This window comes from Abramis brama, assembly GCF_963993115.1.
Source record: "Abramis brama genome assembly, chromosome: 4".
In the NCBI taxonomy this organism is placed as follows: domain Eukaryota; kingdom Metazoa; phylum Chordata; class Actinopteri; order Cypriniformes; family Leuciscidae; genus Abramis; species Abramis brama.
Window position 1 is genome coordinate 8394963 of NC_139966.1, and position 27230 is coordinate 8422192.

General features: G+C 38.2%; 1 protein-coding gene across 4 annotated transcripts in view; it reads right to left on the reverse strand.

Annotated features, from left to right (window-relative positions):
- Positions 1-27230, reverse strand: part of LOC311081602 (protein NLRC3-like) — a 649618-nt gene that overhangs the window by 606607 nt on the left and 15781 nt on the right. For 2 of the 4 annotated variants that reach the window (XM_084112154.1, XM_084112155.1), the window contains 3 exons: positions 20561-20839; positions 17058-18858; positions 6902-7075 (listed from right to left, as the gene is read on the reverse strand). The exons of the other annotated variants lie outside the window; for them this stretch is intronic. In XM_084112154.1, coding sequence (XP_083968280.1) covers positions 6902-7075; positions 17058-18858; positions 20561-20819 — 2234 coding nt within the window. In that variant the 5' untranslated portion in view covers positions 20820-20839. The remainder of the gene's footprint in view (positions 1-6901; positions 7076-17057; positions 18859-20560; positions 20840-27230) is intronic. 4 annotated transcript variants of the gene reach the window in all.

Here is a 27230-nt window from a genome sequence, read left to right on the forward strand (position 1 = left end):
TTGTTGTTGTCTTTGGATACAGGAAGAAGAATTGGAAATGACGCATATTGCGTCTTAAGGTTGTCCGTACGTCCTGACGCTAACTGTGCGTTGCCGTTTACATCGGGATATTCCCAACTGATTACAAATTCCATGTATACAGGAGTAACTCTCTCTGCTCACGCATGTAAACGGGTTATTCCGAATGTTTCAGAAACCCAAATAGTGACCCTAACCCGACCATAACCCGGATATTGGCTGCATGTAAACGTAGTCAATGTTTAAACCTTTGATATTCCAACTGGTAAAATGAACACATGAACCACCTGACTGAGCACTGAGTAAGCTAATGGTCATTAGTTACAACAACAACTAAAAGATAAATGATGAAAACATGAATAGTGTGACTTTCTTCTGTCTTGACATATCTGAGATTCTGAGATTAAGTGAAAGGACAAAGAAAACGCAAAAGGAAAGAAAAAAAACAAAAAAACATGTACTACATTAGTACGAGCATGACATGACATGACTAATCAGGGCGCAAAAAGGATGTTACCTATACAACTCCGCTCACGTAGGCCTACTGCCCTGAGTGGAACATTGTCCAAAAATAATCTGTCATTACCTGTAACCACAGCAGCTATACCTCACTTGACTGTTTGGGTTTAACCACGGTGGTATGGAACGTAAAAACGGCGTTGGGAGTGTCAAAACTGTGTGATTCGCCGTTGAATGAAAGGAGAAGTCTGCAGGGATACAGTATCCTGAATTTGACACCGGCTCCGTGTAGTTCAGCCTTAACGGATTTAAACTGATCCCGCTTGTAGCATCTGGACCAATCAGACACACACTAATTATTCATTATATTTAATGAATAATCCAGCAAACTCACTCTCCCAACAAAAGTCTATGAAACTTCCCCCAAAACTAACATCCCAAATGAAGCTAACACACTGGCAGAACCCGGTGTCCTGTCACAGGATCATTCAGGCCTAGTCCACACGGACACAGGTATTTTTTTGTTTTATAGTTTTTCCTCCTGCGTTTAAAAAAAAAATCCCGTCCACACATGCTCGGTTTAAAAGAAATCTCTGCCTACATGAAAACGCAAAAACACGCTATCACGCGCTGTCAAGAGCATGCCACACCAGCAGGCGGCGATATAACCCTAATCGTAAAGCCACGTTGGCCAATCAGAAGCCTGAATCAGAAGCAAAAACTCCGGTTTTACCGTCTACACGACAACACTGCAACCGGCGTTTCTGAAAATCCTCACCCTGGCAGGGGTTTTCAAAAATGTTCGGTTTCAGTGAACCTGATACTGTGTTTCCGTGTGGACGAACGGCCGAACCGCGTAAAAAAAGTCACGATTATAAAAATACCTGTGTCCGTGTGGACAAGGCCTAAGATTGATAAGACCTTTTACGACAACAAAAAGGAATTTGCAGAGGGCAGTGCAAAAATTAGTCACTTAATTCTTACTGAGGAAATAAACCCTGTTAATCCTATATATTCTATATACAGTGAGGAAAGTAAGTATTTGAACACCCTGCTATTTTGCAAGTTCTCTCACTTGGAAATCATGGAGGGGTCTGAAATTGTCATCGTAGGTGCATGTCCACTGTGAGAGACATAATAAAAAAAAAAATCCAGAAATCACAATATATGATTTTTTAACTATTTATTTGTATGATACAGTTGCAAATAAGTATTTGAACACCTGTCTATCAGCTAGAATTATGACCCTCAAAGACCTGTTAGTCTGCCTTTAAAATGTCCACCTCCACTCCATTTATTATCCTAAATTAGATGCACCTGTTTGAGGTCATTAGCTGCATAAAGACACCTGTCCACCTCATACAATCAGTAAGAATCCAACTACTAACATGGCCAAGACCAAAGAGCTGTCCAAAGACACTAGAGACAAAATTGTACACCTCTACAAGGCTGGAAAGGGCTACGAGGAAATTGCCAAGCAGCTTGGTGAAAAAAGGTCCACTGTTGGAGCAATCATTAGAAAATGGAAGAAGCTAAACATGACCGTCAATCTCCCTCGGACTGGGGCTCCATGCAAGATCTCACCTCGTGGGGTCTCAATGATCCTAAGAAAGGTGAGAAATCAGCCCAGAACTACACGGGAGGAGCTGGTCAATGACCTGAAAAGAGCTGGGACCACCGTTTCCAAGGTTACTGTTGGTAATACACTAAGACGTCATGGTTTGATATCATGCATGTCACGGAAGGTTCCCCTGCTTAAACCAGCACATGTCAAGGCCCGTCTTAAGTTTGCCAATGACCATTTGGATGATCCAGAGGAGTCATGGGAGAAAGTCATGTGGTCAGATGAGACCAAAATAGAACTTTTTGGTCATAATTCCACTAAACGTGTTTGGAGGAAGAAGAATGATGAGTACCATCCCTACTGTGAAGCATGGGGGTGGTAGCATCATGCTTTGGGGGTGTTTTTCTACACATGGGACAGGGCGACTGCACTGTATTAAGGAGAGGATGACCGGGGCCATGTATTGCGAGATTTTGGGGAACAACCTCCTTCCCTCAGTTAGAGCATTGAAGATGGGTCGAGGCTGGGTCTTCCAACATGACAATGACCCGAAGCACACAGCCAGGATAACCAAGGAGTGGCTCTGTAAGAAGCATATCAAGGTTCTGGCGTGGCCTAGCCAGTCTCCAGACCTAAACCCAATAGAGAATCTTTGGAGGGAGCTCAAACTCTGTGTTTCTCAGCGACAGCCCAGAAACCTGACTGATCTAGAGAAGATCTGTGTGGAGGAGTGGGCCAAAATCCCTCCTGCAGTGTGTGCAAACCTGGTGAAAAACTACAGGAAACATTTGACCTCTGTAATTGCAAACAAAGGCTACTGTACCAAATATTAACATTGATTTTCTCAGGTGTTCAAATACTTATTTGCAGCTGTATCATACAAATAAATAGTTAAAAAATCATACATTGTGATTTCTGGATTTTTTTTTTTTTAGATTATGTCTCTCACAGTGGACATGCACCTACGATGACAATTTCAGACCCCTCCATGATTTCTAAGTGGGAGAACTTGCAAAATAGCAGGGTGTTCAAATACTTATTTTCCTCACTGTATAACCACTTGAGAAATGTGTAAACAGGTATCTAATTTTCCCATCTCATGATTTTCCTTTTATGTGGTTTAGCCTTTGTATTCTTGTAAACTTTTTTGGATTAATGGTTCAGACTTTGCATACTATGGTTTACCAAAATCATTTGTGTGGCATGTTTAGTCTCTAAACTCCAATCTTCGTCCCCCATTTGTTAATTTACATTACATTTTACTAACTTTGTGATGCATTAGTATTATAAGAATCTTGAAGATTCTTTTCTTAAACACCCAATTAAATTACATGTTCAAGGGCCTGCTTGAACAATGGGTCGTAAAATTTCCCTCCAAAGGGAAATCTTCTCATTGGTTCCCACACCTCCAGAGGGTGTGACATCTTCACGCTTTAAAGGGATGGTTCGGAGTAAAATCAACCTAGGGTCCTTTTCACCATGATCTCGAGCCAAACACCAATCTATTTGAATTTACCAGTTTATTTGAATAACACTTGCCTGACGGCTCATGCTAACGCTAACCCGGACACCGATGTCACTTCACTGAGTTGAGAAAAGCACGTAAAAGTCCAGGCAGAAAGCGATGCATAAGGATGTAGTGTTATTTAAATAAACTCCTGATGTACTTTCCAATGCCTCGTTTTATGAGTATACGTTTACATTATAACATTTATTATGTTACGGTGTGAAGTGTTGGTTCGCGTAGGTGTTTGATTCGAGATCGAGATCTACTGTCTTTATACTCTCTCTCTGCGTTGATATCTGACACAAAACGTATACAAGTAGCACGAGGGCCAGTGCATTCATTACTATTTTAGTATTTATGAGGTGAGACAACGCTTTTAAAGGATAAGATCCCAGCACTTCGCCCACACATCGCACCAGAACGATTTTCGCACGGTTCCGGTATTTTTCAAAAACACTAACGGTTCTGGATAAGAACCGATTTTCTGTTACCAACCCTAAGTGGGAGGGCTTGGACATTTCAACATTCTCAGGAATATCTAATATACAGAGATTGTTCCACTGCGAGTGGTTTTCCAGATCATCCGCCTTACTCTTTAACTCATCGTTATCCCTTTCCAGTGACTGACATTTGCGTTCTAAAATGTCGAGCCTTTCATCCACGCTGTTCATCGAAGTTTCAATGTCTTTAATTTTGAAGCCATGACTGGAAAAAGTGTCTTGAAGGGCAGCTGTAGAGGCGCGTATTTCAGCGAGGAACTCAGACCTTAGAGACTTAGAGGCGATTTCCTCATGAATTATTGTGGTAAGCATCATTTTAAAATAGCTGGTGTTAACCCCGAAGCAGCCACAGTCATGTTACCGGCGTCGTCAGTTTCATCAGGAGCAGGAGACACACGTTTAGATTTAGGCATTGCAGCGATAATGACAAGCTCCAGCTATCATTCAAAGGGTCCAGGGCTCGAGACTAACAGGTGTTTTGGACGAACAGAAATATTCTACAGGACGCCTACAGGACAAAATACATTTTTGTATGTGTGTTCATTTATTACTAGCCTATTAGAGTAACTAACTTAGAAAATGCCAAAATTAACCGACCAAGCGCTGGCTACAACGGAGCGTGTCTTCTCATGCTGTTACTATAGTTACTATCACTGGCCGGTACATCTATCACATGGCTTATTTTCACAGACGAAAACGAGACGATAACTAAATAAAAACTAGTTTTGAATGACAAAAACTATGACGAAAATCTATTGACATTTTCGTCAACGAATAAAAACAAAAATGTTAGATAATGACGATTTGGGAAGCGATCCAGTCAGAACTGATGTCCTGCGTTTGTGGTAGATGCGCACATTTGTACTGTAACGTGCTGATCTACCCAGCAGCACATGGGTTGACATGCGCTGCATGCCTCATAAAACATAAAAAAATGTAAACGTCTGGGAGAATGAGTAGAGCAGACATATAGATCTGAATAAGAGTGACGACGCAAAAAAAAGAGCTCTATTCGGTACAGTTTTCTGTGCGCACACACCCGACCCGAAGCGTGCAGCCATTCACATAGACACCCATACAGTGCGCGAGTACTGAATTGAGCTCTCTTTCGTGTCTGAATGGACAAATACACACAACATTATGTCTAAATGTCCGTTTTGGAGAGTATTCACGTAAACTATGTTGGTTATGTCTTAAACAGTTTTGAGTGTATCGGATGTGCATCAGTGCAATTGGATCCGCATGTCATTGGACATGATCCGATGTCTTAAAATGACAGTGGGTAATAAACCTAATGCGGTCTGTGTCCTTAATATTGATCAAGCAACAAAAGAAAAAGAGAAAAGCATTCACTGCTTGTTAATAGCTTTAATAAGGATTCATTATATTTAATTTATACAAATAAATATGTCTGCTGCTTGAAAGAATAAAGAATGATGATATTTTTGAGATATGTAGTCACCAGTATTTATTTGTTATTGTTTAATCCAACCAACTCAAAAATGTTTTGAGCTGTATGTATTTTTCTCTTAATTTTCGTATATGTAAAAAAAGAAAAAGGAAGAAAAAAAAAGATTTGTTCTGCATGAATACAAAAAAACATTCAACTCCTGTTATTTTTTATTAAATCTGTTCTTTACCTGTTTACAGATAACTACTTTGAATGGAGCTAAATAAATATAATAATATACATCAAACATTTTAATGGTGTTTTTATTATGTGACTAACATAACAACTATAGATGATAATAACAAAGTACAGAAACAACATGTTTATTTTGGGACGGTTGACATTCACTTTAGGACGGTTCAAATTGTTTTTCAGGACGGTTCCTGGACGGAGGTGAAAAAAGTTAGTCTGGAGCCCTGAAAGGGTCTCTACCGTTGTAGACGTCATCTTAACAACATGTATAGGCTTCAATGTTATTGTCTAAACGCCTATTAATAAAAAGAACAGACAATGAATAACAAAGCTCCAAAAAGTGTTTCGAATCAATAAATGAACATTTCAGATGTTTTATTTTTGACAAATAGACTATTAAACTACAAACAAAATTATGAGGATAATAGAGCTGAGTTTCGAGCTCCGAGCGTTTGAAGCACCGCAACGCTCATGTTGAAGCCTTGACCACACAGATCGCCTGAACTCTGTTTTATGAGCATGTGCTTAACGTCTTATGCTTACGCAAAGCCTCATTGATGTTACATTTTTCTATTGCAATGTTTTATGTTGAAATGTTTTGATTATTTATTAAAGAAAATTATTCTAATCATAACAACCTATAACGCCTATTTAATTCTTAATTAATGCTAAAACACAAATGCTGCCGACTAACATCGGTTAGCAAGTCCTGACAATATTTAAATTTTACCATCATTTAGTTTAATAATAATTTATTAAATTTAAAACTTATAAATTTAATAATTTATTTCACTGTTATGTTTCAGTACATAAATCTAGGCCTACTAACAAATTAAAATAACACAAACTATAAGACACATAACCTTGACATGCATAGCCTTTCTAAATTAGCTGGGCACACAATGTTAACATTTAGCCTACTTTGCTTAAATTTGCTGCAATTAATTTTGCCTACATATGTTTCAGTTTTAAATTTGTACTGTAATTTCAGTATTGGGTTTATGATTTCGTTTTAACTACAATGTTTCACTTGAATTTATCTGCTACCAGCTCTCAATGAGCCGCGGCAGATTACACAATAGAGAGAATAAACTGACACTTTTCAAAGTCTGTGATTGTAGCGCCTCGCCATCACAAATGCACACCCCAAATTTTACCGCCACTGGAACGTTACCAACTGTAGCATAGTTAATTATTTTAAATCAATTCACCTCAGTATCTCCAGCTGACAGTCTGGGCTCTTCAGTCCATCAGAAAGAAGCTTCACTCCAGAATCCTGCAGGTCATTGTTACTCAGGTCCAGCTCTCTCAGAAAGGAGTTTGAGGATTGTAGAGCTGATGATAAAGTCCCACAGGACTGAGCTGTGAGATTACAGCTGTGTAGCCTGTGTAGAGAACAAAACAAAGAGCAGTAGTAATGCTTATTAGCATTTATAATCTGGAGCTTGAAAAAACCTTTAACTGTAATGAATTAAGCAAAGCTAAAACAATTATCTGTTCATAAAACATCAAACCAGCATTTCACACACATTACTTTTATTCATTTTTCTGAACTGTCTAGGCCAGCAAGTCATCAGAGGTGGGTAGAGTATCCAAAAACTGTACTCAAGTAAAAGTACAAGTACTTATAGAAATATTTACTCAAAGTAAAAGTAAAAGTAATAATCTTAATAGTTACTTGAGTAAGAGTAAAAAAGTATCCAATGAAAAAACTACTCAAGTAGCTAGTTACTAGTTACTTCGGATCATAGGCTTATATATATATATATATATATATATATTAGACAATGTTGAAAAAAAGTGAATCTGCAGAGTGTTGCATTAATTGCAGTAATTGACACAGAGAAGAAAGAGTTAAAACTCTTCACATGTGCTCGCGCTCATGACTGCTACTGAACAGCTAAACACACACACAAAAAAAAGTACATCGACGGATCTTCTTCTGCCCAGCAAACAGGGGACGTCCCCCGGACGTTTCGAACGTCCCCTTAGGTCCGCTTTGTAACGTTCCCGAGCGGACGTTCGGAGGTCGCCCGCATTTGGTCCGCTTTGTAACGTTCCCGAGCGAACCTTCGGGGGACGTCCGCATTTGGTCCGCTTTGTAACGTTCCCGAGCGAACCTTCGGGGGACGTCCGCATTTGGTCCGCTTTGTAACGTTCCCGAGCGGACGTTGGGAGGACGTCCGCATCTGGTCCGCTTTGTAACGTTCGCTGGTGGACGTTCTGAGGACATTTATCCGTGCCAGTTTGCGAACGTCTCCCTCACATTCCATTTCCATGACAACACAATCCAGTCGCCCATGCCTATGATTTTTATCATTAGACCGGACATCTTGCAACTCAGACAAATGAATGATTAAACTAAAATATAAACCCTATTGGATTTAAAAGGGGATTTGTTTATCCATTAAATTAACTGTGATAATGGATTTTATCTAAAAAACATGGTTTTTGTTTTGCAGATTGACGTTAGTTTTATAACTGAAAATAAACTATAGTAAAAATCATTTTTAACCCTTTCATGCATGAATTATGATAACCTCAGTCAGGATTTTTTTCCTATGTGTTTTTATTGCTCTTAGGGCATGAAAAACAAGAATTGATTTTTATTTATTTTTTTTACAAATTTTTCAAAGAGATCTTCAGATGTCCACTTGAGTGGACAGCATGCGGTTAGTTTAAACTGAAGATATACTGTATCTGTTTGATTATTGTCTTATATTTAATAAAGTATGTGAATTTAACAATCTAATCAATGCAATTTATATCAAATCATGTGAAAACTATAAAATATATACAAAAAAATATAAATGCAAAATATTGCAAAGGCTTCATACAACTTCATACAAGTTGCACTTCGCGTATCTTTGATATCAGAACATGAGGACGTGATTCCATCAGAATTTTCTACAGCCTGTCAAGGAACAACTGTGGAAACCACTCAGATGTTCTCTCCAGTGCACCAGAGTATGGAGATTTACCCTTATTAGCTGATAATTCTGATTATGTTCAAGATGGACATGCACATTTCTATCATAGCCCTCCTCTGAGAAAACCTCGCGATACGTTTTTTCAGTCTCATCTGAAATGATCCGTGTTGGGGGTAACGCATTACAAGTAACATGCATAACGCATTCAGATTACTTTTTTGATGTTACAAGTAAAGTAATGTGTTACAAGTAACATGCATTACATAATCAGATTACTTTTTTTTTTTTGATCAAGGTGTTTTTATTTAGTTTTACAAATTGTAGTTTACAGTACAGCATAAATCCAACAGAACTAAAACCCATCCACCCCCCACAAATACCAGACAAACAGTGTTTACAGTATGAAATACATAGTTCAACATACAGAGCTCACATAGCCAGATAATATATTAAAAAAAAAAAAAAAAAAAAAAAAAAAACACAAAGAAAACAGGGGTTCACATTGCTATATTGTCTGCTTCCATATCTTCAACAAACATAAAGAAAGGCTGCCATATGTTGTAAAATTTTCTAGTAGACCCCCTTATTGTGTATCTGATCTTCTCCAACTTGATGTGATACATGATTTCTCTAATCCAATGACTATATGTAGGAGGTGCTGGGTCTTTCCATTTCAGTAATATCAGTCTCCTAGCTAGGAGAGAGCAAAAAGCCACCATTATTCTTTCCCACATCTCTAGATGAGAGTCTGTCCGAGTTACACCAAAAAGTGCAATGAATGGACACGGTGTAAGCCTTTTTGAAAAGATCTTAGAAAAGGTCTCAAAGATGGACTGCCAGAAAGCGTAAAGCTTTGGACATGTCCAGAACATGTGTAGGAGAGTGGCTGGATCTTGCCCGCATCTATCACAAGTGGGGTCTATATCAGCATTAATCTTAGAAAGTTTAAATTTAGACCAGTGCAGACGATGCACAATTTTAAACTGAATGACAGCATGTCTAAGACAGATGGAAGAAGAAAAAATTCCCTGTATTATTTTGTGCCAAGTGTCATCTGTGATTTGCTCATTTAAATCTGTCTCCCATTTATTTTTGAGGAGGTCCAAAGGCATCAAGTTATGAGAATATAGTGTTTCGTATATTGTGCTAATAGCTCGTTTTCTGACTAATTTACAATCAAAAATTGAATCCAACAAGCCAGTTGGAGGACGTAAGGGAGAACATATAAAGTTTGAAAATACAAAATTCCGAAGTTGCAGGTAACGATAAAAATGTGATTTGGTAATGTGATATTTTTGTACCAACTGTTCAAAGGAGGCAAAACTGCCGTCGATATATAGATCAGACAGTGATACCATACCTCTTCTGGACCACATATCGAAGACCCCATCTATTAATGATGGAGCAAACATATGATTCAGTGCAATTGGGGCAACCTGAGAAAGATCTGTAAGTGCAAAGGATCTTCTGAATTGGTTCCAGATCTTGATTGAGTGCAAAATCACAGGGTTAGAGGTAATAATCAGATTACTTTTTGATGTTATGAGTAAAGAAACGCATTACAATAATGCACATTACATAATCAGATTACTTTTTGATGTTATGAGGAAGGAAAAGCATTACAAGTAACATGCATTATGTAATCAGATTACTTTTTGATGTTATGAGTAAAGAAACGCATTAAAAGTAACATGCATTACGTAATCAGATTACTTTTTGATGTTATGAGTAAAAAAAGCATTACAATAACGTGCATTATGAAATCAGATTACTTTTTGATCTAACAAGTAAAGTACATAATGTATGACACTTGTAATGCATTAATCACATGACTTTTTTCGATGTCAATGAAAATTATATTCTAATAATACAAATACATTTATTTACAGTAGAAAAAGTCAATGCATATTAAGTTTTTAAGTTTTAAATTTCAAAAACAATATTCACATTATAATTATGAATTGTAGCTGAAATATAGCAGTTGATGCATGACGTCCACTACAGTGGACATGTGATTAATCAGAGTTTTCTCTCAATCTAAAATCAAAACTTGGAAAATTTTACTGTGATTTGACTCATTAGATATTGCTTGATGCTGCAATATTTTTTTTTGCCATAAAAACCCATGCGAATTCAAGAAAATGCTTTTTTAATAGATGTCCACTGTAGTGACCACTATGCGTGAAAGGGTTAAATTAATTGTAAAATTAAGTTAATGTTAAAAATGTTAGTGTTTTAATTGTAATGTTAAGATAATAACTTTCATGTTACTTATAACTTCTATCACTAATTAAAGATGTAATCAAATCACGAGTCTGTTTTCAGCCAATATAATTTAAACATCAAAAACATGAGAATTGATTCAATTGAATAGCCTACAACTTATTATTCCGCATGAAGAAAATAAGGTTGAATCTCAGGAGCTCTAAAATAATGCATCGACTTCACATGATGAATGCAGCCATGGAAAATGCGAAGAATGGAAAAGCACATGCTGGAAAGAAAGTGGAAAATAACACAGGTAAGACAAATGTATCCTAATTTAGGCTACCTGTAAAAATGTTGGTCAGGGCGATCGAAGGACTGGTTTTATTCAAAATAAGTTAATTTAGGAAAAATATTATTCTAATTATTGCACTTAAGACTGATAGCACATTGCATTTCAAATAACAAAAAAAAAAAAAAAGTGTCATATACAGATGGTACTCAACCAGAATGCCTATTACCGCCGCGCCAGCCACCGCGGCAAAACTACCGCGGTAAAAATAATCCAGTCGCATTTCAAAGTCATTCGCGAAATGACCGCCAGGTGGCGCAGAGGGACATTGTGCAAAACAGCAGCTATTGCCGTATTTTGAAATGTAAGCGGGGTTAATGTCAATTAACAGATGAAATAGGCTACTATAGAACATTGTTTAGGACAGAAAAATAGAATCATAATTTAAAAATAGAGACGAGAACAATATAGCCTTTATTTCATATTGTAGCCTACGCCTAGACGTCGGTGGGCGACATAAGCCTATTGCCCGTTGGGAGCAGCGTGATAAAAAAAATAATAATAACAAAAATAACAAACAAAAATAAATTAGGTGCAATGAAGCTGATTATTTGTTTACTATTCTATTGAGGAATGAGACGAATGATGAGCGCTTCTCTGGAGAAGACTGGAGAAACCGGGCATTTCTCAGTGAGTAAATTCATGGCCGAGTGGTAGAACTTACGTATCGATCATTTGGATGACACCGGTTCAAATCCCGAACATACATAGACTATTGTACATTTTATATTAGCCTATTAATGCATGTCATAAGTCTATTATTAATGCAGACAATCAAACAAACAAAACATTTTTTTATACAGGATAGCCTTTTTTTTTTTTTTTTTTTTTTGGTTCCTAGCCTATAAAGAGTTTGTAAAAACATGGTTTTAAGCAAGGTGCGATTTGCCAAGGAGGACGGGGATTTCCTTCTGGTCTTAACATCCCTGCTTCTGATGAATTATTTGAATCCCCCCTCCCTCCACAGTAATCAATGCTATAAATTACTTCACCAATAGACCATATAAAATATATAAAATAAAGATATGCAATAGATAGATATCCGATGACGTCACATTTCTCCCGCAACTCCTTACGGCGCCATCTTGTGTGTCAAGTGGGTCAAGCGTTTGTGTTACGGAGCATGATAATATCCTGAATCGGCATCATTCTGAACATGAAAATCATACGATTATTCTCCGTTTGGCTGGAGTTAATGTTCAGTGCTGCTCTTGTGAACATTTAGAGGTTTTGTGCTCTGGAGATGTGACACTATCTAATAATTTCCAAGATGGGCTAGCTAAATGCGCTAGCTCTCATCGGCTGTCAAATCGCTGTACCCAGGCGGCTACTATCGACACAGCCCTTGAGAGGTGTTGGCTGGGCAGAAGCACACTCTGACGATTGTCCACCTTCATCACTTTCAGAGGCTAACGTACATCTGGAGCACATCGCTCCGTGCCTCTGCTCTCCATCTCTCTCCTACACTAAATTAGTTCGGAGCGTTGTGTTGTTGTTTTTTTATCCAGATGGTGTTGTCTTGACACTGAGTCTAAATGTACCGTATAATAAGGGCTGTGCAGATATCAGCCGCCTGGCTACAGCGATGTGAACCGTCAATGCAGGGCTCCAGACTAACTTTTCCACGAGGGAGAGAGAGCAATACAGCGCTTAGTTTGGAGACGGTGAAGTGTTGTTTACACTTTCGCCTGGCTCCGAAGAGATAGAGAGTGCGCGCGCGCTCTCTCTCTCTGCTCGTTCTTTCAGTTAAACATGCGCCCAGTTCATCTACATTACTCACCGATCAAATAAGACTTTGTCGGGCGCTAAAACAAGTTCAATGCAGGAAAATTCATGCGTGAATTTAACTGAGTAGTACATGACCATGCACTCGCACAAATGCGAACATATAAAATTTTAACTCGGACATTCTAACAAAATAAGTGTATGCTTCCAGAGACTTTCTTCCTCTTAATTCGTCAGAAGTGTACGCACTAACGGTGTGGATGAGATACTTGTCAATGTCCATTTCCTGAATATCGGGGTACGCCGCAGGATTAGCCTACATAACCAGTCCTCTTTCGACATTGTGTAAGGATCCTTTCCATCGATATAACTCAATTTCTCATCATATCTTGCCTTGCAAACATAGTCTAATGTGTCCCTGTAAATAACCTTCACCTTGTCGCCAGGTTTGGAAGATTTTGTCATCGTTATCTCAACACAAAAGAGTCAAAAATACTTTATATTAACTGGCTTTCTATTAATGCGGCACAGTGGCTTACTGACAGCTTTGACACACAACATGGCGGCGCGCCGCAGAGGATAATGGGTAATTCGCGAAACAGAAACCCATCTATAGGCACGTAAATCGCCCTGAATTAAATTGTAAAAACAGATTAGATAATTTATTTGTCGAAATGTTGCGATATTGTTTCATTTAAGTTCATAATTATTCTATAAATGTTATTTAGTTTAGCAGCAGCACGAAGCACTGTGGTTCGGAAAAAATAATAATTCACAAATCGCATGCACCCTGGTTGTAGGGATCCAAAGATCCCCGTGGAATTTAACATTGAGTTGAACATTGTATTCATGACAACAAATGAGCATGCGTTTAAACAAATGAACATGCGTTTGTATTTAGGTTTGCTTGGAAAAAGCTGGCCCAAACCGAGGTAGCGTTTTATTTCTTCAATTATTTGTAATAAACTTTTATGACAGAAATATTAGCCTACTAGCCTACATGTAGCCTAAATAATTAAATTCTTTCATTATCAACACTTAGCCTAATGCTAATGTCTAGAATTAAGTGTGAATTGCGACTTTTCTTTGTTTTAAGTCGGTCTCAAACTCAGATAGCCTGTGGGGGGTTGGGGGGTTCAGGAGGTGTTAAATGTTCTGTCTTTCATATGGAGAGTGAGCCTGATGACCAGGCAAAGGCAAAATACTTTTAAAGATAAATCTCTCGATGTGTCCAAATGTAGGCCCTTAAATTATAAATATTGTAGTTTTATGTATTGTATTTAAAGGGGTTTCACACACACTTTCAGTTGAAGTGTTCAATCCATTTTTTTCAACTGGTTTTGTAGAATTTTAACATGTTTGAGCAGTGTGTTTGTCAACAATCTGGCATTATCTAAACATGAAGTATTGACGAAACGCGTTCTTGCCAACTAAACGAATGCAAGTGAGCAGCAGAGAGCTCTTTTATTCGCGATCCGCCTCATTTTATTGAAAGGTGAATTCAACCAGGCATTCTGTTTCTTTGAAGCAAGGCTCAATAATTTGTTACAGTTTTTTTTCGTGATTTGTATGGATGACACACAGCGACATACTACAGTATTATCAGCTGTATGATGGGTTTTTACCCTGAAATGTTTAATTTCGAGAGAGACCCGGCGCGCGCAGTGCAGGGAGACTAAATAAACTAAAATAAAAGAGATCCAGCGCGAGAGAGAAGCAAAGAAAAACGCATGATCTTAATTTATGTTGCTTTGAACTATTTTCGTTTTGTAGACTAGCTAGCCTAGTTTTAATTGTTTATTTAGCTGCAATTTCTTTGGCAATACAAATTTAAAATGTCGCAAGAATAAGATTCTGTTTCTTACTTAGAAAATAAACTCTAACTCGATGCAACCCTGTTTTAAATAAATAAACTGCCCCCGACACTTTATTTAAACCTTGAAATGTCCAGGATCTGTTTTTAAAAATTTCTTCCTTTGCTATGGCGGGTATCAATGTCAGTCATCTCAATTTCGTGAATGATTCACAAAACAATAATTTAGCAGATTAAAGATAGCTTCATCATTTTCATTTTCTGAAGCGATCGGCTGATAATCTTCCTTCATCAGTTTTCTCGTCTCGGCAGCACCGCCACTGGAATGTAGCAAATTTATGTTGTAATGTGCCATTGATAATTAAACAAAACGCTTGACTTCAATAAACAGTTACCTATCTAAGCATCAAGTAAAACATTTAACGCTGTCAGCCAAGGCTAGTGAGATTCGATCTCGCATCGCTTGAAGCTCCGTGAAGCTCGTGCTGTTGCGTTGTCCACAGAGCTATCATCGGACCGCTGTTAACATCACATCTTATGCTCTTGGAAAGCCTCATTGATGTAGCCTAATATTTTTCTATTGCAATGTTTTGTGTTGAAATGTTTTAATTATGTATTAAATGTATTACATTTAATTTCAGTCTTGTGATTATATGAATTCGTTTAACTACATGTTTCACTTGAATTGATCTGCTAGTATCACATTTCAATCACTCTCAATGAGCCGCGGCGCGGCGGCAGATTACGCAAGAGAGAATAAACTGACACTTTTCAAAGTCTGCGATTGTAGCGCCTCTTAGCGATCAAAGGCAGCAAATACACACCCGCAATTTTACCGCCGCGGGAACGGCGGTAAAATTGTCTGTTTCGTCTGTATTAATTCTGTTAATTTTGTTGTTTTAGATGCCAGGGGGAAGAATTGCCAACGGACTAACCCCACAACTGCCAGCGCGTTTGAAGACACACACACACACACACACACACACACACACACACACACACACACACACACACACACACACACACACACACACACACACACACACACACACACACACAAGGAAAGAGCACAACACCTTTACAATTGTTCAAATAAATACTTTGTTCCTTACAACGTGTCTGTTTTCTTTGGTTAGCCAGAAGTAGAATAAAATAAAATGATATTCAGGGGACTAAACGCGAAAGTCCCCTAAACGTTCCGAATGACCGCTGGTGGTCCTGTGAATGTCCTCTTGAACGTACGGAGGACGTCTTTGCGAACGTCCGCGGGACATCAAGTGGACTCCACATGGGGACGTTCGGGCGGACGTTAACACAGGCCATTTAGGGGACGTTCTGGGGACCTTTTTTTGTTAGCTGGGTGTCTGTTCTCCATTCCGGTAATCAAATGTATATTTCTGCAAGCATGTTTAAACTGGTTAACTGTGTCTACGGCAGGCAAAGGCATTCGTTTTCAAGTCGAGTTCCCACGCCACTGCGCAACAATACACACAAACTACCGCGGGATGGCGGGTGTTCATAAACTGTGAACAATGGTAGCTTATTTAATGTATACATTAATGTATATGTCCAAAAAACAGGTAATGTCATACTTTCTAGTAGTGCTATCATGGCGTAATAATCTGTTTGGTTGTAAAATGTATTACCTGAGTGAAATGAAATCGAATATATCGTCCTGTGGAGTCATTCATTCACAGACAGCTTATGAAGATGTTAAACTAATAAAGATCTTCATCGCTGGCAAAAATATGATGCATTTGCAGATTTGCTTTGACTGACTGTACAGTAGGTCCACGGCCACTTCATCCAACGCTCTTGATGTCCTTAAATCTTCCTGTTGCGACTCCGAGTCGAGTGTGAATTGAAATCGCTTCAGACGATTCAGTGCGTGCAGGGAACTGAACAGTTCATTCAAACTGATTCGCGAACCGATTTAGACAGATCTGCCAACTTGTTTAATGAAGTCTTTGAACAGAATCGACTCAAAAGAGTGATTCATTTGTGAATTGAGCATCGCAAGCCCCGAAAAAAGATACATCGCGCTTGGAATAAACTACGCATTTAACAACACATATTGCATTAAAATAAAGTAACGAGAGAAACGTCGCCCAACGTAATGAAGTAAAAGTACAGTTTTTTCATTAGAAATGTACTTGAGTTAAAGTAAAAGTACCCACATTTAAATCTACTCTTAAAAGTAAAATTTTTCCAAAAAAATACTCAAGTAAATGTAAAGAAGTAAATGTTCTTCGTTACTACCCACCTCTGCAAGTCACCCATTTAAAATGAAAGCAATTAAATGACTAACAGTGTTTATAAATGATTGTAAAGAAGCCTCTTACAGTGCTCTTCTGGTGTTTCTGATCACTGGCAGCAGTCTAATCACAGCTTCATCAGATCTTCTGTATTTCTGCAGTTCAAACATCTCTTGAGTCTCTTCTGACATCTGTAGCATAAACACCAGACCAGCCCATTGAGCAGAGGAGAGATTCTGTGCTAAAAGATTTCCTGAGCTCAGAGTCTTCTGGATTTCCTCCACAAAGTCATCTTTCAGTTCACTCAGACAGTGGAAGAGATTGATGGTCCTCTCTACTGATACCTCCTTCTCTATTGTCTGTTTAATATAGTCAACAGTGTCTTTAACACTCTCTGTTTTGATTTCCAGTCCTGGCAGTAGTTCCTTCAGGTCACTCTGATTGGACTCCAGTGAGAGACCCAGGAGGAACCGGAGGAAAAGGTCCAGGTGTCCATTCTCACTCTGTAAAGCCTTGTCGACTGCAGCCTTATGAAGCTGAAACAGTGGCTTTATGGAGAATTTCTGTGTAATTTTTTCTCTCCAGGATTGAAGAAATGGGTTTGCTTTCTCATCTTTGCCCATCATAAACACATAGAGAGCAGCGAGGCATTCCTGTACGCTGAGGTGTACGAAGCTGTAAACGTGTGTGTTTGAAAAACCCATTTCCTCCTGAAACATTCGAGTGCATAACCCAGAGTACACTGACCCTTTATTAACATCTAGTCCACACTTCTCAAGATCTTCTTTGTAGAAAATCAGGTTTCCTTTCTCCAGCTGTTGAAAGGCCAGTTTGCCAAGCTTCAGAATAATCTGATCAAAAGACATTGCATTGCCATCATGGTTGTATTTTTCTTCCATCTGTTGCTTCTGAGAAATTAAGAAGCTTGTGTACATCCCTGTGAGAGTTGTGGGAGTTTTGTCATTGCTCTCTCGAGCCAGTAGAGGCTGAAGAACAATAAGAGAGTTCCAGCAGAAGACGGGGATGTGGCACATGATGTACAGACTCCTGGATTTCTTGATGTGACGGATGATGTTTCTAGCAACCTCAGGACTGTTTTTGATGAAGTATTGCTCTTTCTGCTCATCGTTAAATCCTCGCACCTCTGTCACTTGATCAAAGTAGTTTCGGGGTATCAGACTGGCTGCTGCTGGTCTGGATGTGATCCAGATGAGAGCAGAGGGAACCAGATGTGCCTTGATAAGGCTTGTAACTATCTTACTCACTGTTGTTTTTTTGTGAACATCTGTAAATCTGCCACCCTCTTTAAATCTGCCATCCTCTTTAAAGCTCAAAGGGAAGCGACATTCATCCAGTCCATCAAAGATGAACAAGACCTTACGGTCACCTTCAGGAAGAGAAGCCAGTTCTTTATCCTCACTAAAGAAGTGTTCGTGAAGCAGTTCCATGAGACTGCAGTTCTCTGTAATCAGGTTAAGCTCACGGAACGGCAGAGGAAAAATTAATGTTATTTCCTGATTTTCTTTTTCTTCAGCCCAGTCAAGGATGAATTTTTTGACAGAGACAGTTTTTCCTACTCCTGCGATCCCCATCGTCAGTACTTTTTTGTTTTGTTTAAACATGTCATTACACTTGATTGGCTTCTCATTGGCAGTCGGTCGGTTGTGATTTGATTCAATTTGTGTCACCTCGTGCTCGTTCACTCTTCCTCCAGTCTCATTCTCCACCACATATAAATCAGTGTAGATATCATTCAGGTTTTCCAGATGACCCGTCTGTGAATTACCAACCAATATCCGCTCGTATTCCCGTCTTAATATGTTCTTCAGTCTGCGGCTGGCCTCTTTGTAATCGGGAAGAGTGTCTGGACTGTCGTTTGCAGGTGAGACTTTAAAAAAAGAGGGGAAAAGACAGCAGAGACTAAGTGATCATGTTTTTCATTCTTTCCTAATAAAACCAATATGTAATTTGTAACATGGTCTGCAGTTCCCATTACAAAAATAACTACAACACATGTGTGATAAAACTGCACTTCTGCTGTATTCAAATTAATCACACTTGCACTGCAATAGTGTTTACATCAACATCTTACACTGATCATGCTGAATTTGACAACATGTATGGTGATTGAAACACCTTTACTAATGCTGACTTGAATGCAGATGGTTTCAGTTTTAAAATGTCTAAATAACTTTATTTTTTCTAATTCCTACCTGAGCATTTATTGGATTTGTACCATTGGACCCAGATCAACTTCAGGCCATGCTGACCAATATTATTAAAAGCTTTTTGATTAAACATTGATATCTAAATGAGACTGTGTTAGGGTTAGTTTAGGGTTATTGAAAAGAGCCTTTGCATGTACAAGTTGCTTTCAGAAGTTTAAATTAAGGGTTTTAATTAAGACCATTGTAAATAATCTAAAGTTATACTTAAGTATATTTGATTGTGTTAAAATGGAACTATTGCTAGTATTTTTTTTAGGTAGACTTTAAATAGCTTACATTTAAATTATACAGTGATCATACTATCCTTACTAATTATTATTTTATTTTTTCAAATTGCACACAATTTCTGAAACTATGGCTCTATTTGTGTAAACTATTTATTGAAATTCTACACACAAAAAACACAAAACACACACAAACACAACATGCAAAACATCAGACATCTCTTGCAAAAGCAAACACTTAATTCAAAGCTATTAACTCTTTCAGAAATGGTGTTTTTGCATAGTAACACTACACATAAACATCAAATGATTAGCCACATAAACACACCAAACTACACAAACATCTTGTGTCTTTTGCTTGTTCAGTGTCCAGTGAGTGTACAGGAGTTTGTCACACGTACATGTATGTGCCAAAAAGACACTGTATATACAGTATGTATGCACATAACAGATGAATTTTACACAGTTATGGAACTGAGTTAAATATTGACACACACACACACACACACACACACACACACACACACACACACACACACACACACACACACACACACATATATCATTAAGTCTCAAGCAATATGTCAGTAAATATATTAATGGGTTTGTAGTGACCCTGCATCACCTGCTGTATTTTTGTTTGGATTCAGTAAGTGTAGTTTATATTAGGGTATCTTTGGATACTGAAGATTTTCTTTTCTTATTTTTCTTTTAGTTAGTTAAGAACTGGTTTATGAGTTAGAGAGTTATGTTTTGATAATCTCTTTTATTTGACTACTGACCAATTCCCTTCTTCTTTTCCCCTGGGTATCTTTTTGTTTGTTTCCTTTGTGTAAATATTATTGCAAGTTGTCTTGGTTTATGAATTTTCCCACTGTATTATTGTAAAGAAACACTTGTTGATTGCCTTAAGCGCTTTGGTCTCATTTGCTTGCATTGTCATCGGTCCGAGGTCAAACTCCGACAGTTATTCGCATGTTATTCCCTATACCCCTTAATATGATAACTGCAGGGGACGTAACAATCACTCACTGGGAAACATAAGTCACACAAACACATCAGTAGAGCAAAGTTTAAGTCAAATCTTTACATTGGTAAACAATCAATCACATTACAGTCAGAGTGAATTAAATGTTACCTTGCTTGTGATTGTTCTCCAGCTGATCAGCCAGATTGTTCTGGTTGATCTTCCTCAGGATCTCCACTGTGATCTTCACAGCTTCTTCTGATCCGAAACACGCCACCATCTTATCCACAGTTTTCAAACGATCTGCATTCTCCATTTCAGACTTTGATATACACTCATGATCATTCTTTAAGTGCCACTGAAACCGACTCAGATCATCTTCTCTCAGGTCCATCAGTGAGTTCAGAAGCCGATCTTCAACAGACGCCATCGTCCTTCACAGATTCACAGCTGCAGGATAAAAAGAAAAAGATCTGAAGTAGTTTCACTCTTAACATGTTGACATAACCGCTCAAATGTTATTTGGATTATGAAATGAAGCTGTGATCGGATCAGGACTCTCATACAAACTCATCTGTAAAGGGGTCCTATAATGCTTCTTTATGCATGGCATCTATCTGAAACATGCTAGTACCCTAGCAACAAAATAGCAAGCAACACCCTAACATCCACCCAGAGTACCCTAGCAACCACCCCAAGTACCCTATAAACAGCATAGCAACCACCCAGAATGCCCTAGCAACCAAATAGCCAACACCTTAGGAACCATCCTAAGTACCCTAGAAACTGCATAGCAACTCCCTAGTAACCACTGCAAGTACCCTAGCAACCACATAGCAACACTCTAGCAACCACCCCAAGTACTCAAGCAACCGCATAGCAACACCCTAAAATCAATCTATCTATCTGTCTTGTCTGTTTTTCTGATAGACTGTATTGCCTTCAAAAACTTCAAACTTTAAGCATTTAAAACATCTTCAAACTTTCTGGTTGAGTTTATTATCTCATCTTGTAAATGCCCCTTTTTGAGTGGAAGCAAAAATTTGCTGTTTTTGTCTCTTTAAATGCAAAATATAAAAACAAATTAAAGAAATTATAATAAAATAATTAAATGACAAAAATAAATAAATGCTATGAATCCAATAATATAAATAAATGATAAATCAAATGACAACTACATAAATACCTAATGATTATAAAAGATCATGAAATCAAGTATAAAAGTAAAGAAAATAAAACAACAATGAAAACACTGGATTACATAGACTGATTAAATGCAAGCAAACTTTCATGATCATGATAAGAGTCTGATGAGAAACACTCCTGAAACTGTAACTAATAAAGGTGCTTTCAAATGATTCACAGTGGCCCCAATATTGATCCGAACCATCCATGCGTCCCACTCAGAGGAGAAAAGACATGATCCGTATTGAGTTTAGCTAAACTGTGCGCTGCTCTTCCAGTGTTGTCTGGGATATATGAACATGTAACAGTTGCATGTTCCTCCCTGGGAGGCTAACAGAATATCAAGAGCCATTCGATTTAGTAAAACAAGCTTCCTCATTACATGCACTTCTTCTGCAATGTCAGCAACAGAACTAAGTGAGTTTTGCTGTGTCCTCAAACACCAAAGGTGGCCTCATGTAGTGCCTGTACTTCATTCTGTACATTGATCATATTTTAAGTTTCAGAGATTCAATTCTCGATCTGTGTCATGATTAAAAGATGTTTCACATAATCCTCTCCTCTGACATTACTCACATTGACAATAATAGAAGCCAAATAACATCCTTAAAGTCACTTACAGAGGAATAGATAAGCTTTGTTACCACAAACAAAGTGTGTGTCATTAGAACAACGAGTGTTTTGATTTCTCATTGTTAGAAGAGTTTTGTCACATCTGGAAAATTCCCACATCTGGCTTAGACTTGCTCACTACATTCTTCCCTTCAAGGCACCAGGAAGAATTCACTTATTCCCTCCAGATTTCACATTAAGACAAACTGATATCTATAATCAGTACTGTTATATACAGTCAAATGCCATGAACTATAATGTTTATGAGAATAATTTCAGTAGTGACACACACTGCTCGTGAACAGCAGTTTGTTGTGCCAGGAATAATCAGCCACATTATAGACACATCTGTAAGCATTTGATTTTGTCAATGGTTCAAAATTGAGCATTTAGCACAAGTTTCACCCTGTAATTTCCAAAAGTCATTGCGAAAATCTATTTCTTTACCACCTCATATTCTCTGTTTAAAATTTTTCCCTTTTACACTTCTGCCATTTGTTGTCTCAACATTAAGGCAGTCTATGCTCTAGTAATGTTACTCTAAACGATTTATCTGACAGGTTTATCATTTTGATACTAGAATTAGTTGATTTCTTCGATGATGCATCATACTACAGTAGTTAAGCAGTGAGTAATGTTGTTGTACAGGAAACATAGTTTAGATTGTTGAATGGCAGGGCTGTCCATCACCAAATTACACAAACATCTCATTAAAATGTCTACAAAACTATAAAACTGATCCGAGATCAGGTAAAAATCATAAACACAGATTCGCTGTTGGGGGCCGATCCCAGTAAACCTAACTCTTAACATAGCATAATTAACATGTTACTACCATGATTAGCATGTTGCTAGCATTATGCTATTGTGATTAGCATGTTACTAGCATTAATTTAACAAGATGCTAGCATTATGCTAGCACGATTAGCATGCTTATAGCATAATGCTAACATGATTAGCATGTTGATAAGCATGCATGATTAGAATGCTACACTCATATTAAATTTAGAGCAATCAGGGGCACTCTAGAGATGGGTGTTGGCTCTTTTGACTAATCCTGATAATTCATGGTAAATTATGCTAGAATCAAAGTAAATCATGCTAGAACGTGGTAAATTATGGTAAACTATGGGAATTCATCGTAAACTATGGTAAACCGTGTTAGCATGTTGCTAGCATGATGCTAACAAGATTATCATAGTTTACCATGATTTCATTTTGCAGAGATGCAGAGATATAGGTCTTGCTAAATGGTTGCTAGGGTACTCTGTTTGGTTGCTATGCAGTTGCTTGGGAGCTGCCAATGATGAAACTCCAAAGGCTGCTTGTCAGTATGAATGATATAAACCAACTCCCATGCCTCTGTGACATTCAGAATGGAAGATGTCCCTCTTTGGAATTTGGTTGCTAAGGTGCTCGACAATGGTTGCTAGGGTGGGGCTGGAAGTGTTGAGGTGATTCATGATTGGCTGTTTGCTGTCCCGAGTCAAACGAGACCACCCTCATTTTTCTAAGACACGTATACAAAGATATCCCTTTGATTTCTTTCAATGGAAGTCTATGGACCTTGTTGCTAAGGTGCTCTAAATGGTTTCTAGGGCGTGGCTTGATAGCTTCACAATGATCCTGAGAGACTGATTGGTTGTCTGAGTAAAATGAGCCCGCCCCCTTGTGTCTATGACACTGTGATCCAGAGTTATGATCAATACAAAATCCCTATGCAGTTTACCATAGTAGGAGAAACACATGCGATTCATGAGCTGACCTTCGCCATAGTATGTCTATGGGGCAACTTTTGGGCAGCTCCTGCCCCCCAGGGGTGCAACTTTTACCCCATTGTGAGGTATGTTCTTACAGAGCCTGCCAGCCTCTACAAATGTGGTAAATCACATGTTTCTGCGAAATCTTCGCTCTGATTCGTCAAAGTTTGTCGAAATGCAAAGTCTATGGGACTTTCAGTCCATCTATCTATTAAACTTTGACAAAATCATATATAATATACCCGGAGAGAGTCGTCATGAAACAGCTTCACAAACAGTCTTTTCAGCCTCATAATATCCAGAGGTGTAAAAAGGACTCAAAAGTTACTCAAGTGAAAGTACAAGTACTGAGGGAAAATTTTACTCAATTAAAGGGATAGTTCACCCAAAAATTAAAATTCTGTCAGTAATCACTCTCCCTCATGTTGTTCCAACCCCGTAAGACCTTTGTTCGACTTCAGAACACAAATTAAGATATTTTTGATTAAATCTGAGAGCTGGATCATAGGCTTCTAAGGGATTGAATCTTGCTGGCCCATACTACGAGAACTAACTCGAGGCCCAGCGAGAAGGAAATGAATAGTGGAAAAGTCGTTATTTTTGTTTTGTTTTTGCGCACAAAAAGTATTCTCGTCGCTTTATAAACGATTGAGTTTATAAAGATTGAGCCACTGGAGTCACTTGGACTATATTAACGATGTCTTTAATAACTTTTCTGGGCCAGCATGTTCAAATCACTTAGAAGCCTATGGAGAAGTGATCAGCTCTCAGATTTAATCTAAAGGTCTTTAATTTAAAGGTCTTACGGGGTTGGAACAACATGAAGGCGAGTAATTACTGACAGAATTTTAATTTTTGGGTGAACTAACCCTTTATAAGTAAAAGTATCTGGCCAGAATCGTACTTGAGTAAAAGTAAAAAAGTACCACATTAAAATTGTACTTGAGTATTAAAGAAGTAAAAGGAAAAGGAAAAAAATTTAAACTAGAGATTCTTGTTTTAGATTTTAATCTCTAAAATCATGGAGTGAATGAACCACATACAAGGTTTTATCCTGCTTTACAACTGTTTGTATTTAATTGTATTTAATTATCAAACTATAAGACTATTATCTAATGCCAGTATCCAACATGCTTTAAACAATCCACTAAACATACTTTTACCACTAAAAGAAAATAATTTGCTATGGTACGGCCACGGGTTCGCAGCTGAATCACGTTCTTCCTCCATTTTCTTCCACTGATTGACTGTTATAATTTCTCTAATTTCCAGGTCAAGGTGCTGTGCATAGAGAGCCTAAGTCCCTCCCCTCCGCTTCCGGCTCATGGGACCTTATTTTGAAAAAAATATGTATGGTAGTCAATGGCGAGAGACAACTTATCTTTTTATTCCGTCTGAACAGTGCCCTGAATTACACACATGATGTTTGTCAATTTAAAAGATAATTATGCAAGTCAAGAAAGTCGCAGTTTGTCATAAAACAGAAGAGTAACGTTTAGTTTTATGTGAAAATCGCTCAATGAACTACATCTCTCATCTCACACTATGTACCTCACAAGATCTGTTGCTCGTATGTGTGTATTCTGGCTCAAAACACTCAGGCACGACGGCGTAATGTTACGATTATAATGTAAGACTATAGGAAAAATGACAGACGTTAGCTTCAGTAAAGTTAGCTTCATTCATTGAGAGAAAAGGTATGACGTCACATGTGCGCCTTTTGGGTTTGTAGTCTTTGTAATTACGTATTTTCACAGTCTTATACCTCAGCAGTTTTACATCAAACTGCGACTTTCTTGACTTTCATAATTATCTTTTAAATTGACAAACATCATATGTGTAATTCAGGGCACAGTTCAGACGGAATAAAAAGATAAGTTGTCTCTCGCCATTGACTACCATACATATTTTTTTCAAAATAAGTTTTTTTAAATTTATCTTTTAAATTGACAAACATCATATGTGTAATTTTTAATTGTACTCAAGTAAAGTAAAAATCCCCAAAAATAATACTTAAAGGAACACTTCGACTTTTTGGGACTTTAGCTTATTCACCGTATCCCCCAGAGTTAGATAAGTCCATACATACCCTTCTCATCTCCGTGCGTGCCGTAACTCTGTCTGACGCACCCACCGCTAGCCTAGCTTAGCACAAAGACTGGAGGTAAACGGCTACAGCTAGCATACAGCCTAGAGCCCTGCACGGGGAAAAACATCCAGCCCTAACCGAGACCTGGCCCGTGGTGTTCAAGCCCTAATCCGGCCCCAGCCCGAAAACGTCTGCAATTTTTCAGCCCGAACCCGACCCGAGACCAACATCAATATCACTTTGAGCTCTCTCTGACGCGCGCTGTCTCTGCTAGACGCACACACAAGATGCACTAACATACACACACACGCTACTAGGTACAATTTTATTAAAGGCCTCAAACATAACTACCACCACCGACAATTATGCCCACAAATATTAATACAGACTGTCCATTACAGAGAAGCATAAGCATGCAGTAGAGAATATTATATAACCAAATGTGATCCAGCAGTAAATAAAGATTTACGGCCTACCTTTTTTTGATGTCAAGTAACTTTACTGAAGAACAACGTTTCAAAGAACTCTTCGCCAACTGGCTAACGTTAAATAATAATAAAAATATAATAAAGAAAAAAAAAATCCGTTGAACTGAGTAGGTTCATTCACTGTTTATTTGTGATCGTTGTGAAGAAAACGAATAGCATCCACTTGAAGGCTTCAGGCTCGGTAATCAAATCAATACTCTTTCAAAATGCAGCTTTTCATGAAGTATTGGGAATTTTTAGTGACTCCTTGCGCTCCAACTTCTCCCTGATGCTCTGCATGGTCAACTGTCACCTAATGCACGCGCATCGCGTTACTCGCGTGATCGCATATTGTGTTGCATATTTATAATATTAGCCTATCAATATAACAATATTCCATACAGTAGCCTGCGCTCTGCACATATATTATGGGCACGATGAAAGGAGAAAAGCTAAATGAGCCCGAGTCCGACCAAAGCCCAATCTGTAAAAAAAAAAAAAAAAGAAAAAAAAAATTTGACCTGACTGCTCCCAATAAGTGACAAAATAACGCCAACATTTTCCTATTTATATTTTGTGATTTGTATAGTCACAGCGTGTACAAATAACAAGGTCACACTATTCTCAGAAGGCAAAGCACTGCTAACTTGGGCGGAGTGATTTGCTCGCAGCGCCTGAGAAGCCCTGTGGTGAGGAGCAGAGTTCGCTCAGAATTGGAGTAAATCACT